At 41.5% G+C, this 13,183-nt stretch overlaps 2 protein-coding genes across 4 annotated transcripts in view; both read right to left on the bottom strand.

Annotated features, from left to right (window-relative positions):
- The window catches only part of lyst (lysosomal trafficking regulator), a 220,625-nt gene extending 213,239 nt beyond the window's left edge, over nucleotides 1-7,386 (bottom strand). For both annotated transcript variants that reach the window (XM_045702248.1, XM_045702249.1), the window contains exons 1-2: nucleotides 7,263-7,386; nucleotides 5,594-5,892 (exon numbers count right to left, since the gene is read on the bottom strand). In XM_045702248.1, coding sequence (XP_045558204.1) covers nucleotides 5,594-5,674 — 81 coding nt within the window. In that variant the 5' untranslated portion in view covers nucleotides 5,675-5,892; nucleotides 7,263-7,386. The remainder of the gene's footprint in view (nucleotides 1-5,593; nucleotides 5,893-7,262) is intronic.
- A 5,089-nt stretch (nucleotides 7,387-12,475) lies between these two features.
- nid1a (nidogen 1a) overlaps nucleotides 12,476-13,183 on the bottom strand; it is a 139,583-nt gene continuing 138,875 nt past the window's right edge. For both annotated transcript variants that reach the window (XM_045702246.1, XM_045702247.1), the window contains one exon: nucleotides 12,476-13,183. This exon is cut by the window's right edge and continues 758 nt beyond it. The gene's annotated coding sequence lies outside the window, so the exon portion shown is untranslated.

Genomic DNA, 13,183 nt, shown 5'->3' with positions numbered 1-13,183 from the left:
CTGCGACCTGTATGCTCTAGTTGGCTGGCCTTCGCTTCATATTGTTCGCCAAAACCACTGGCTCCAGGTCATCTATAAGTCTTTGCTAGGTAAAGCACCGCCTTATCTCAGCTCACTGGTCACCATAGCAACACCCACCCGTAGCACGCGGTCCAGCAGGTATATCTCACTGGTCACCCCCAAAGCCAACACCTCCTTTGGCCGCCTTTCCTTCCAGTTCTCTGCTGCCAATGACTGGAACGAATTGCAAAAATCACTGAAGCTGGAGACTCATATCTCCCTCACTAACTTTAACCATCAGCTGTCAAAGCAGCTTACCGATCATTGCACCTGTACACAGCCCATCTGTAAATAACCCAGCCAACTACCTCATCCCCATATTGTTATTTATTTTTTTGCACAGTATCTCTACTTGCACAGTCATCTATCACTCCAGTGTTAATTGCTAAATTGTAATTATTTTGCCACTATGGCCTATTTATTGCCTTCATTTGCACACACTGTATATAGACTTTTCGATTGTGTTATCGACTGTACTTTTGTTTATCCTATATGTACCTCTGTTGTTTTTTGTCGCAATGCTTTGCTTCATCTTGGCCAGGTTGGAGTTGTAAATGAGAACTTGTTCTCAACTGGCCTACCTGGTTAAATAAAGGTGGAATAAATACAAATTAAAAAATGACGAATGGAAACAGGATGCACCTGAGGTCAATTTTGAGTCTCATGGCAAAGGGTCTGAATATTTATGTAAATAAGTTATGTTACTTATTTGTAATAGATAATTTTTTTAAACTGTTTTTGCTTCATCATTATGGGGTATTGTGTCTAGATTGATGAGGCTAAAACATGTATTTAACCCATTTTAGAATAAGGCTGTAACCTAACAAAATGTGTGTTGGGGGGGGGAAATCAAGGGGTTTGAATACTTTCCGAATGCAGTGCGCACACACACAGTGCTGCCTTTCAAATGTTCTCTACTTCTGCATATTTTTGATATTGAATGTTAGCAAATCTCCAAACCTGATATTAGATAAAGGGAACCTCAGTTTACAAATAATAACAACAACATACTGATTTCATAAACAAAGTTATGCAACACCCAATTCCCCCGTGTGAAAAAGTAATCCCTTTCACTCAATAACTGGTCATGCCACCTTTAGCTGCAATGACTGCAACCAAACACTTCCTGTAGTTGTTGATCAGTCTGTCACATCGCTGGGGAGGGATTTTGGCCCACTTTTCCACGATTTAACTCAGCGACATTTGTGGGTTTTCATTTCAAGCATGAACTGCTCGTTTCAAGTCCTGCACCGATATCTCAACTGGGATTCAGTCTGGACTTTGACTAGGCCATTCCAAAGCTTCCAATTAGTTGCTTTTTAACCATTTTCATGTAGACTTGATTGTGTGTTTTGGATCATTGTCTTGCTGCATGACCCAGCTGCACTTTAGCTACAGCTCAGAGACGGATGGCCTGAAGTTCTCCTGTAGAATCCTCTGATACAGAGCAGAATCCCACGGTTCCTTCTATAAAGGCAAGTCGTCCAGGTCCTGAGACAGCAAAGCATCCCCAAACCATCACACTTGCACCACCATGCTGGACCGTTGGTATGAGGTTCTTACTGTGAAATGCAGTGTTTGGTTTTCGCCTGGCATAATGGGATCCATGTCATCCTAAAAAAAAATGGACTCACCCGTTAACAGAACATTCTTCAAAGAGTCTTGATGATCATCCAGGTTCTTCCTGGACGAGATGGGTCCCATTATGTCTGGCGAAAATTACGGCAGCTCTGTGTTTTCCTGGAAGCGGGAAAAGGTTTGTAGCTTGTCAGGAGCGAGGCGTCGGTGTCTACGACGTGGATGGCTTTCCCTTTCTGAATCCGTGATTGTTTGGAGTCCTTTCCACATACGTCTCGTGTCTGAGCTGTTGAATTGCCACTCCAAATTGTCCATGTACTGTCGTTTTGCCTCCAATTGCCTTACTGAGGACATAGCTGGTCTGTTTGTACACCTCCATGTTCCCAGTCACTTTAACGTGGTTAAATGTGGTGGTTTGCGCATTCAGCTTTGGACAAATGCTGCCATCTATCCACGGTTTTTGGGTTTGGATAAGTTCTTATCGTCACAGTAGGTACATCTTCTATGCACTTTCTGGTGAACCCAGTCACAGTATATGTCGATACTATTCCCAGAGGCAACCTGGAACATTTCCCAGTCCGAGTGATCAAAACAGTCTTGGAGCATAGACTCAGATTGGTCAAGCCAACATTGAACAGTCCTTACCACGGGTGTATCGGCACCTAAGCATCGTGATATCGTATTGTGAGATCCCTGGCAATTTCCAACCCTAGACAATCTATCTGGAGCAATATATCTGGAGCGAGCCATGATTCCGTATAACAGAGTATGTTACAGTCCCTGATGTCTCTCTGGAAAAGAGATCCTCGCCCTGAGCTCGTCTACTTTATTGTCCAGACTCTGAACGTTAGCGAGTAATATAATCGGATGTGGTGGATGGTTTGCTCGCTGCCTGAGCCTGACTACAAACTCACTTCTCATCTCCGGCGTCGACTTTATGGTATAGCACCTGGGATGAATGGGGCCGCCTCAGAAAGTACAAACAAAGGATCCAGTTCAGGGAAGTCACATTTATGGTCACATTTATGGTGACTGACCGCCAATCTAATGTCCGAAAGTTATTTCCGGCTGTAGGTAAAAATACTAGAAACGTTCTGAGTACATAATGTAAGAAATAACACCAAAACAACATACTGCAAAGTTGGCTCGGAGCTAGAAGCAGGGCAACCGTGTCTGTCGGCGCCATCTTGTCACTTCTCTCTCCCTCCATGACTGCTCCTTTTCTCTCTTCAGAGAGAGGAGCAGTCGATGAGGGATAGACGAGAGAGGACAACTTGCACCAAAGGTAAATTAGCTTTAATATCCAGTGGAAGAAAAAAATTATAATAATCCTCTCCGCTTTTTCAAAACACCTACCCCAGAATCATCCCAGACCTGTTGGTTAACACACCACTAACCACTCATAGTCAGAGGAGTGAGGACCACGGCACTGGAAAGTCTTAGTTTGAACAGAACTAGAGCTTCAGCTACTAGCCTAAGTGATATATCAATGCTTTTACAGAAGGAGCAGAGGACACCATACAAATAGCTTGTATCTGTATGGAGGATACCTCATCTCCTTTCTAAAGCCTACAGTAACTAGGTCATTGTTAAAAGACGCAGTATATCTCCATAGAAACAAGTGATCTTGTGACTTCCCCTTGACAAAAGCATTATTAAGCCTCAGTATGACTCAGAGCAGAGCACTACGAGTCCACTGACTACTACGCAATGCTGTGAATATCCAAGATAGGGCCCGGATTCATAAGGCATTTGTGATCTAGGGTCAGCTTTTGCCTTCTGATCATAATGAATAGGATTAAAATGGACAACAGGGGACCTGATCCGAGATCAGTGGCTCTGCTCTGGGTCTGCAGTCCAATCCCAGGCTTTACCTCTGGTGGTTGCGCGGACTAATCGGAGTCTGGTGATCTCCCTGTCGAAGACTCACGGTCATGGGGTGAGAGGTACCAGAAAGAGAGGGGGAGGTGGAGTTAGTTCACAGCAGATAGATGTGGCCTGGGAGAGGTCAGAACTAAAACACAACTTCCTCCAAAACAGACTGCTCAAGTTTGGTATTTACTATTTTACTCAGGCCCTTCAGGCTGGGCTCAGTCTAGTAACTGAGGAAAAAGCTCTGTGTTTCGTATGCTTGGCCAGACAGACACCCAGCAGGAAAGCTGTGGTTAACACTCACACCCACCTTATCAGCTATGCTGTAACTTACAGATACTCCGTCCGTCTCATGCTGGCTTGTCTCCTATCAGTTAAAACCAGGGTTCAAACACATTTTGAAAGATGGAATTGAATGACTTTTCATTAATTATACATGACGTTTAACAAAATTTTCTATGACCAACAATTGTGAACATTCAATTGCCAAAACAAACTTAGGTCCACATTGACCTCAATAGAAAAATAGGAAATTACTATGAAATAATACAATACTGACTTATTATTCATCATACTCATCTCTACCTGTCTGTAGAGCCCCCTGCCTGTAGCCCCCTGTCTGTAGAGCCCCCTGTCTGTAGTCATCCTAATTAGCTAGTATGCCTAAGTATGCTACAGAGCTGTCTGAATAAATCATTGTACTTGTTCTTCAAAGTAGATAAGGTATACTCTCACGAACTGTCTCTATCCCTCTCTCTTGTTGTGTTGCGTACATTTTTCTCTCATAAGGTAAATGCACTGTGTGTTTCTAACCTAAATTAGCAGTCGTAAAAGTGTATCCATCTCTGTCCAAACCAGAAAGAACAGGTCGCAATGGATTATGGTCATTGTAGTTCATTACCACGTTTCTGCCTGAACTAGGTTGAATATTATTTTGATTAATGAAAACTACAACTCCCTTCAGCCCAGCGTCCCACATGGTTCAACTACAAATCAGGTCAAGAACTAACGGTCAACTAGTTGTTTAATAACCAGGGGGGGAAAAAAATACATTTTGGTTAATCGCTCAGCACAAGATTAAACAGACCAGTCAACACACACACACACACAAACAAACCAGTCAACACACACACAGCCTTTTCATGAGCCTCTGACCTACTCTGTTGCCATTTGGACAGACATGATTGAGGTTTTAGTGAACTACCACTTGTCGTCCACACCAGACCACAGCCACATCACAAGTAAATCCAGAAGAGACCTGTCACACAGGCTACACTAGTCTATAGTCCTCTAAACTAGTCTGTATAGCACTGATGATGTGGCACAGAAGAGACCTGCCATATTAACACACAGGCTAGCCTATAGCCCTCTTTGCCATAAGGGTGGCAGGTAGCCTAGTGGTTAGAGCGTTGGGCCAGTAACCAAACTAGACAGACAACCATCAGGCCTGTTATCAACCCATGTTTCTTAATAGAGAATTCTGCAGAAGCAACTTTCCTTTATGTTCCGTATGATGTGACTGAAGTAGCCAAGCAAATGGGCCGTGCATCTAGGGGCAAGCCGACGGGCCATGCACCTACGGCAAGCCGAGACAGATGTTTCCCCACAAATGTTTTCCTCGATCAGCTTAATCCTGTGATGAACGATCAACATTCTTATACTCCTGAGTTAGTCTAATCTCTTACCGGAAAAATCTACAAAGTAGTCCATGTGGCTTACCGGAACCCAGTTAAGTAATGACCAGTGGTATAATGAATAGCAGCAAACATCCCATTAAGCCATTATACTACTGGTATCCATGTGTATTATAGCAATGCCTCTATATTAGGCTAGTATACTGCAGTAGGGATTTTCCACATCTACAGTAGTGTATTTCACGTATTATTCATTGACAGAAACCTACTTTTAAAAAGTCATACAACAAAAAACGATCAGGCTGCAACAGCTGTAACGTAAATGACAGTTTTATCACACAAAAAGTATCTTGTCAGGTGTCATATGAGTTGTGGCCAGCTCTGGTTCGGGTCGTTAGCTTGGACCAGAGCTATGCTGTGGCTTGCTACTGGCTAGCTGCTGGACCTACCTGTAGCTCTGCTCCTTGTACTCGACAGTCCATGTACTTCTCCCAGGCAAAGGCCAGGTTAGCCAGGTGTGGATTGGCCATGTCCCCAGGCTGTAGGTCTACTCCAGGCAGCAGAACAGGGTCCGGTTGAGGACAGTGACTGACTCGCTCCTCATCGGAGGAAGTCAAATGTTAACCAGGACCAGCTCAGTTCAGTTCAACAGTCAGTTTATCCTAGTGAGTCACACATAATCCATGATGTCTGGCTGTAGCTAGATCAGCTGGTTCAAACTGTCAGTGTTGCTTCTGTTTGTTGGTTCCTGCAGAAATCATCATAACAAAACAAGTGTTGACACTTTTGCAAAACATTATCATCTTGTTGGGTGTCCGTACAGGAAAAAAAACACACTGTACTTGGTAATCTGCTAGCTAGCTATATATTTAAACTAATATTAAGTCAATAAATAAATGACCATTTTTTAAAAATAATTTCCACTCTTCTCACACCATAACTAAGTCATTAACATAGCAGGCCTGAAACTAGATCCCCTACACACTGGAGATGCTCTTCTTCACCACTCAACCAATCCAGTAAATATGGAGGAGTTCAGATGGAATGACCACTTGTTAAACGGATACTTTAACAAATTGTTATGTCTCTATGTCCAGTATGAAGGAAGTTAGAGATAGTTTTGGGAGCCAATGCTAACCAGCGTTAGCGCAATGACTTTAAGTATCTGCTAGCATGATAGTAGATACCCATAGACTTCCAGTCATTGCGATAACGCTAGTTAGCATTGGCTCCCAAAACAACCTCTTAACTTATTTCATACTGGACACAGAGACATAAAAATGGTATCCACGAGTTCATCTGATTCTGGGGAAGTAGATGAATGGCCACATTGCCAATATCTAAAAGTATCCCTTTAAAAAACGTTCAAAAACTGAAGTCGCATCACAGGCTCTCTTGGGGACTCTGCGAAGGCTACTGACGCGTACAACACATTGTGAACTCGGAGAAATACCAGGTCAAATCATGGCGTCAGTAAATTCAGGTCGAAAAGTCTGAGCTCTTGAATGGAGGCCTATTCAAATTGTTGTTTTGAACACACTGAAGTCGGGAGATTTCTCAGTTCCCAGTTGTTTTTGAACGCACTGAAGTCGGGAGATTTCTCAGTTCCCAGTTGTTTTGAACGCACTGAGGTCGGGAGATTTCTCAGTTCCCAGTTGTTTTGAACGCGGCATACATCACAACTGACTGCATGGTGTGACAACCGTTGGCTAGTTGCTGTCAATAGTTGCTAGCCTCAGATAGCTTAGCTAGCGACATAGCTAGCTACGCTAACTTATTGTGTCTGGCAAGCAGCAATGATACATTTGCTGAATTAAAATCCTGGATTGTGTTTACAGTTTGAAAACGGGATGGCTAGAAAGTAGAATTGCGGGCTCCAGTGTTGTGGGGAAAAAGCCGTAAGGACCATTTTCCCTGTAACAGACTAGCTCAGTTAGCTGTGTAGCAACCGCATCGCTAGCTGTCAAACTGAAACGACGCGTCTGCACAACGAAACGATACCAAAACGTCCCCCCCCTCAAACAAAAAGCCGTTATAAAAGCTTCAAACGATCAATCCTTTCACTTTTACAAGCAATTGAAAATGGTTAAGTCACGTTAGCTAGTTATTCACACATACCCCCCGGTGTTCGTTCCTATGAGTATCCAGGATTGCTTTCCACCGTTGAGAATATCAGACGGAATACACAAACCGGGAACGACAACCGCCACGGAACTGTGGTCCGGTCGCCATTGGATAATAATAATAACCCCTACCCATCAATCAAACATGTTCTTTACGGATACGCTCCGAGCGACCCGTCAATCATCTGACGTCATCAGGGCCCCCCCCCCTCTGGGGAGGCGGGATCTCTCTCTGAAACAGCACAATGACTGTTCAAAGGTAAAAAACAATGACTGTTCAAAGGTAAACACAATGACTGTTCAAAGGTAAACACAATGACTGTTCAAAGGAGACAATGACTGTTCAAAGGAAACACAATGACTGTTCAAAGGTAAACACAATGACTGTTCAAAGGAAACACAATGACTGTTCAAAGGAGACACAATGACTGTTCAAAGGTGAACACAATGACTGTTCAAAGGTGAACACAATGACTGTTCAAAGGTGAACACAATGACTGTTCAAAGGTGAACACAATGACTGTTCAAAGGTAAACACAATGACCGTTCAAAGGTGAACACAATGACTGTTCAAAGGTAAACACAATGACTGTTCAAAGGTAAACACAATGACTGTTCAAAGGTAAACACAATGACTGTTCCAAAGGAAGGACAATGACTGTTCAAAGGTGAACACAATGACTGTTCAAAGGGTACACACTGACTGTTCAAAGGAGACACAATGACTGTTCAAAGGAGACACAATGACTGTTCAAAGGAGACACAATGACTGTTCAAAGGTAAACACAATGACTGTTCAAAGGTAAACACAATGACTGTTCAAAGGTAAACACAATGACTGTTCAAAGGAGGGACAATGACTGTTCAAAGGAGGGACAATGACTGTTCAAAGGAAACACAATGACTGTTCAAAGGAGACACAATGACTGTTCAAAGGAGACACAATGACTGTTCAAAGGTGAACACAATGAATGTTCAAAGGTAAACACAATGACTGTTCAAAGGTAAACACAATGACTGTTCAAAGGGGGGACAATGACTGTTCAAAGGAAACAATGATTGTTCAAAGGTAAACACAATGACTGTTCATAGGGAAACACAATGACTGTTCAAAGGGATAACACAATGACTGTTCAAAGGTTAACACAATGACTGTTCAAAGGTAAACACAATGACTGTTCAAAGGTGGACAATGACTGTTCAAAGGAGACAATGACTGTGCAAAGGTAAACACAATGACTGTTCAAAGAGGGGACAATGACTGTGCAAAGGTAAACACAATGACTGTCCAAAGGGGGGACAATGACTGTCCAAAGGGAGGACAATGACTGTCCAAAGGAAACACAACGAGCTGCCGATTTTCACAGGATGCAAAGGGAGAGAAAATTTGAATGTTTTTGAAGCACACTTTTATACTAGACAGGAATTTGCCCTGAATTCACCAAAAAAATTAAATGCCCTACTACAAACACACGGTGCAATGGGAGCCTTTTTTATTTAATACACTGAGTGAGCTCTCTTCGAGGGCCTTTTACAGTGATGTTGGTTTTTCTTGTGTCGACCAAAAAAAACAGGATGCCACGCAAGGATGTGGGCAGAGGCAAGCACCAGCTAGCGAGATCCTATTGGCACGTTCTGGCATTTATTTGCATATTTCCTTTAGGGAACGCCTACACTGAAGAGCGTGTGTGCAGTAACTCAACTCGCCCTTGCACTACTTTGGCAAAGAGTAAAGTCCAGAACACGCAGTCCACTCTGTTTGTTACAGATTCTAGTTTTGTAAACAGAACATTGTATATGGAGATCAAATGTTTCATCGATGAGAAAATTTGCAGAATGTCGGCCAATATCCATCTTGCTCCGTCTTCTCCCACTGCAGGCCACAGGGCTTCCTGTCGTCACCATCAAATTAAATGATATTGCCCGCATACACATATTTAGCAGATGTTATTGCGGTTGTAGCGAAATGCTTGTGTTTCTAGCTCCAACAGTGCAGTAACAATACACAACAATAGACACAAATCTAAAAGTAGAAGAAACATTGAAATAAGAAACATAGAAATATTAAAAGCACATTTTTTTGTCCATTAAAATAACATCAAATTGATCAGAAATACAGTGTAGATATCATTAATGTTGTAAATGACTATTGTAGCTGGAAACTGATGATTTTTAATGGAATATCTACATAGGCGTACAGAGGCCCATTATCAGCAACCATCACTCCTGTGTTCCAATGGCACGTTGTGCTAGCTTATCCAAGTTTATCATTTTAAAAGGCTAATTGATAATTAAAAAACCCTTTTGCAATTATGTTAGCACAGCTGAAAACTGTTGTACAAATTAAAGGAGCAACTAAACTGTCCTTCTTTAGACTAGTTGAGTATCTGGAGCATCAGCATTTGTGGGTTCGATTACAGGCTCAAAATGGCCAGAAACAAATAACTTTCTTCTGAAACTCAGTCTATTATTGTTCTGAGAAAAGAAGGCTATTCCATGAGAGAAATTGGTAAGAAACTGAAGATCTCGTACAACGCTGTGTACTACTCCCTTCACAGAACAGCGCAAACTGGCTCTAACCAGAATAGAAAGAGGAGTGGGAGGCCCCGGTGCACAACTAAGCAAGAGGACAAGTACATTAGAGTGTCTAGTTTGAGAAACAGACACCTCACAAGTCCTCAACTGGCAGCATCATTAAATAGTACACGCAAAACACCAGTCTCAATGTCAACAGTGAAGAAGCGACTCCGGGATGCTGGCCTTCTATGCAGAGTTCCTCTGTCCAGTGTCTGTGTTCTTTTGCCCATCTTAATCTTTTATTTTTATTGCCAGTCTGAGATATGGCATCTTCTTTGCAATTCTGTCACAAAGTATTCACACACATTGACTTTTTCCACATTTTGTTACAACCCGGATTTAAAATGGATTCAATTGAGATTTTGTGCCACTGGCCTAGGAGTTAAGAAGTAAAACTTTGTTTAACAAATCACATAATAAGTTGCATGGACTCACTCTGTTTGCAATAATAGGGTTTAACATGATTTTTGAATGACTACCTCATCTCTGTACCCCACACATACAATTATATGTAAGATCCCTCAGTTGAGCAGTGAATTTCAAACGCAGATTCAACCACAAAGACCAGGGAGGTTTTTCAATGCCTCGCAAAGAAGGGCACCTACTGATAGATGGGTAAAAAGAAAGCAGACATTGAATATCACTTTGAGCATGATGAAGTTATTAATTACACTTTAAATGGTGTATAAATACACCCAGTCACTACAAAGTTACAGGCTTCCTTCCTAACTCAGTTGCCGGAGAGGAAGGAAACTGCTCAGGGATTTCACCATGAGGCCAATGGTGACTTTAAAACAGTTACAGAGTTGAATGACTGTGATAGGAGAAAACTGAGGATGGATCAACAACATTGTAGTTACTCCACAATACTAACCTAAATGACAGAGTGAAAAGAAGCCTGTACAGAATACAAATATTCCAAAACATGCATCCTGTTTGCAACAAAGCACTAAAGTAATACCGCAAAAAATGTGACAAAGCAATTCACTGTTTGTCCTGAATACAAAGTATTATGTTTGAGGTAAATCCAACACAACACATTACTGAGTACCACTCTTCATATTTTCAAGCATAGTGGTGGCTGCATCATGTTATGGGTATGCTTGTAATCGTTAAGGACTGGGGAGTTTTTCAGGATAGAAAAGAAACAGAATGGAGCTAATCACAGAAGAAAACCTGGTTCAGTCTGCTTTCCACCAGTCACTGAGAGATGAATTCACATTTCAGCAGGACAATAACCTACAACACAAGGCCAAATCTACACTGGTGTTGCTTACCAAGAAGACAGTGAATGTTCCTGAGTGGCAGAGTTACAGTTTTGACTTAATAAATCTACTTGAAAATCTATGGCAAGACCTGAAAAGGGTTGTCTAGCAATGATCAACAACCAATTTGACAGAGCTTGAAGATGTGACACAATACAGGTGTGGAACGCTCTCAAAGCCTTACCCAAAAAGACTCACAGCTAAAATCGCTGCCAAAGGTGCTTCTACAAAGTATAGTCTCAAGGGTGTAAATACTTATGTAAATTAAATATTTCTGTATTTCATTTGCAAAATTTACCTAAAACATGTTTTCCCTTTGTTATTATGGGGTATTGTGTGTAGATGGTGAGAAACAAATATTGAATCAATTTTGAATTCAAGCTGTAACACAAAAAGTGGAATTCGTCAACAGGTATGAATACTTTCTGAAGGCACTGTAGGCTACGTTCCCAAACGGCGTCCTAAATGGCATCCTATTCCCTTTGTAGTGCACTCATTTTGACCAGGGACCCATAGAGCTCTAATTTAAAGTGGTTCAGTGAATGGGTGCTATTTGGGAGGCAATCTAAGGACAGAACGGGACGACCTCCGTATCAGTTGGAAATACCGGTGTTCCGTTTCGTCAACAACGAGATGACGGACTAACTGTTCTTGTTGTTCGTTCTAGGCGGCATATAGACGTTATTGTTTCTGATGTAGGCCGATGTCATCTCATTTCAATTTCCATAAATTTCCATTTCCTACACTACACATAACGCGAATACTTTAAATTGTATCAACAGTTCTGTGAGAATAGACAATATCGATTAAATTATCTGTTGGTATGAAGTTGGGATATTTATCTTTCGAAAATGATATTATGGTAACATTAGTTCACTAACACTCGATAATATGGCAACGTTCACGTCGATATCTGAATGGCAGGCAGCATTGGAAACTAAGTCAACACCGTCATCTAACGGCGTATTATATCTGAACACACATCGGCCCATTGTAAAACATGATGGTATCCGGCTGACACCAGGGGACACCAGAAATACACGGAGAAGAAGGAGCCCTTGAAGAAAGAACAAGTTTTGTTTCCACACCTCTCTGAAATGTAGATGTACTTACTGTATGTATGGAACGTCTTTTGTATTTAAAAGTCTTTGTAAGTTATGTAGCTTTTTGTACAACCAAAACATCTCAGACATTTGTAAAAAAACAAACAACATGTTTTTTATTGGATTGCTGCACAGGATGTAGAGTAAACTGCTCTCTGCCACTCCAGCAGCGAATACAGTCGACTCTAACATACTTCAGTATGGTGTTTAAATGGGGGATGTGGGGGTGATCTGATGCCACACATTTCACAGAGCAAGGAGGGTTAGTCGTAACAAGCTAAGATTTATTTTGACCAACAGTTGGCTTGATATAATAATACTAACACAACAAAAATAAAATCACATAGATTTTCCTTGAAATACTCTAACAGCTCCATAGAACAATGTATGTATACTTTAAAAGTATTTATTTACAATTCTAAATAAAAAATGTATGTGACTTTATAACGGGATTAAGATAAAAAATTGAAACAAAAACTGCCTGGGATAAAAAAAAAATCTGTGAGATAAACAAGATAAAAAGGTTTCAGTGGCGATGTTCAGAACAGCTACAGTCTACTTATCATAGAAATATCATCTATAGAAAGGACTTGGTACCTCTAAACCCTGGTAATTTGAATGACAAACTTTTTGGTACACTCGCAAAAGGCTGCCAACCCACCCCGTTATGACATCGTTGACATGAATGGTCCCGTGTGGCTCAGTTGGTAGAGCATGGTGTTTGCAACGCCAGGGTTGTGGGTTCGATTCCCACGGGGGGAAAAAAAATGTATGAAATGTATGCATTCACTACTGTAAGTTGCTCTGGATAAGAGCGTCTGCTAAATGACTAAATTGTAATGAATGGTGAGGCCCGTTCTATGGTTTATATTTGTATGTTAGAGACTAGCAGCATCCAACTCTTCAGGACACCAGAGAAGAAGACATTAGACTATGTTTCTATGGTTACGTTCTCGGCCGACTACATCGTA

Source organism: Salmo salar, chromosome ssa19 (assembly GCF_905237065.1).
Source record: "Salmo salar chromosome ssa19, Ssal_v3.1, whole genome shotgun sequence".
In the NCBI taxonomy this organism is placed as follows: Eukaryota; Metazoa; Chordata; class Actinopteri; order Salmoniformes; family Salmonidae; genus Salmo; species Salmo salar.
This window is presented reverse-complemented; position numbering and strand designations above follow the sequence as displayed.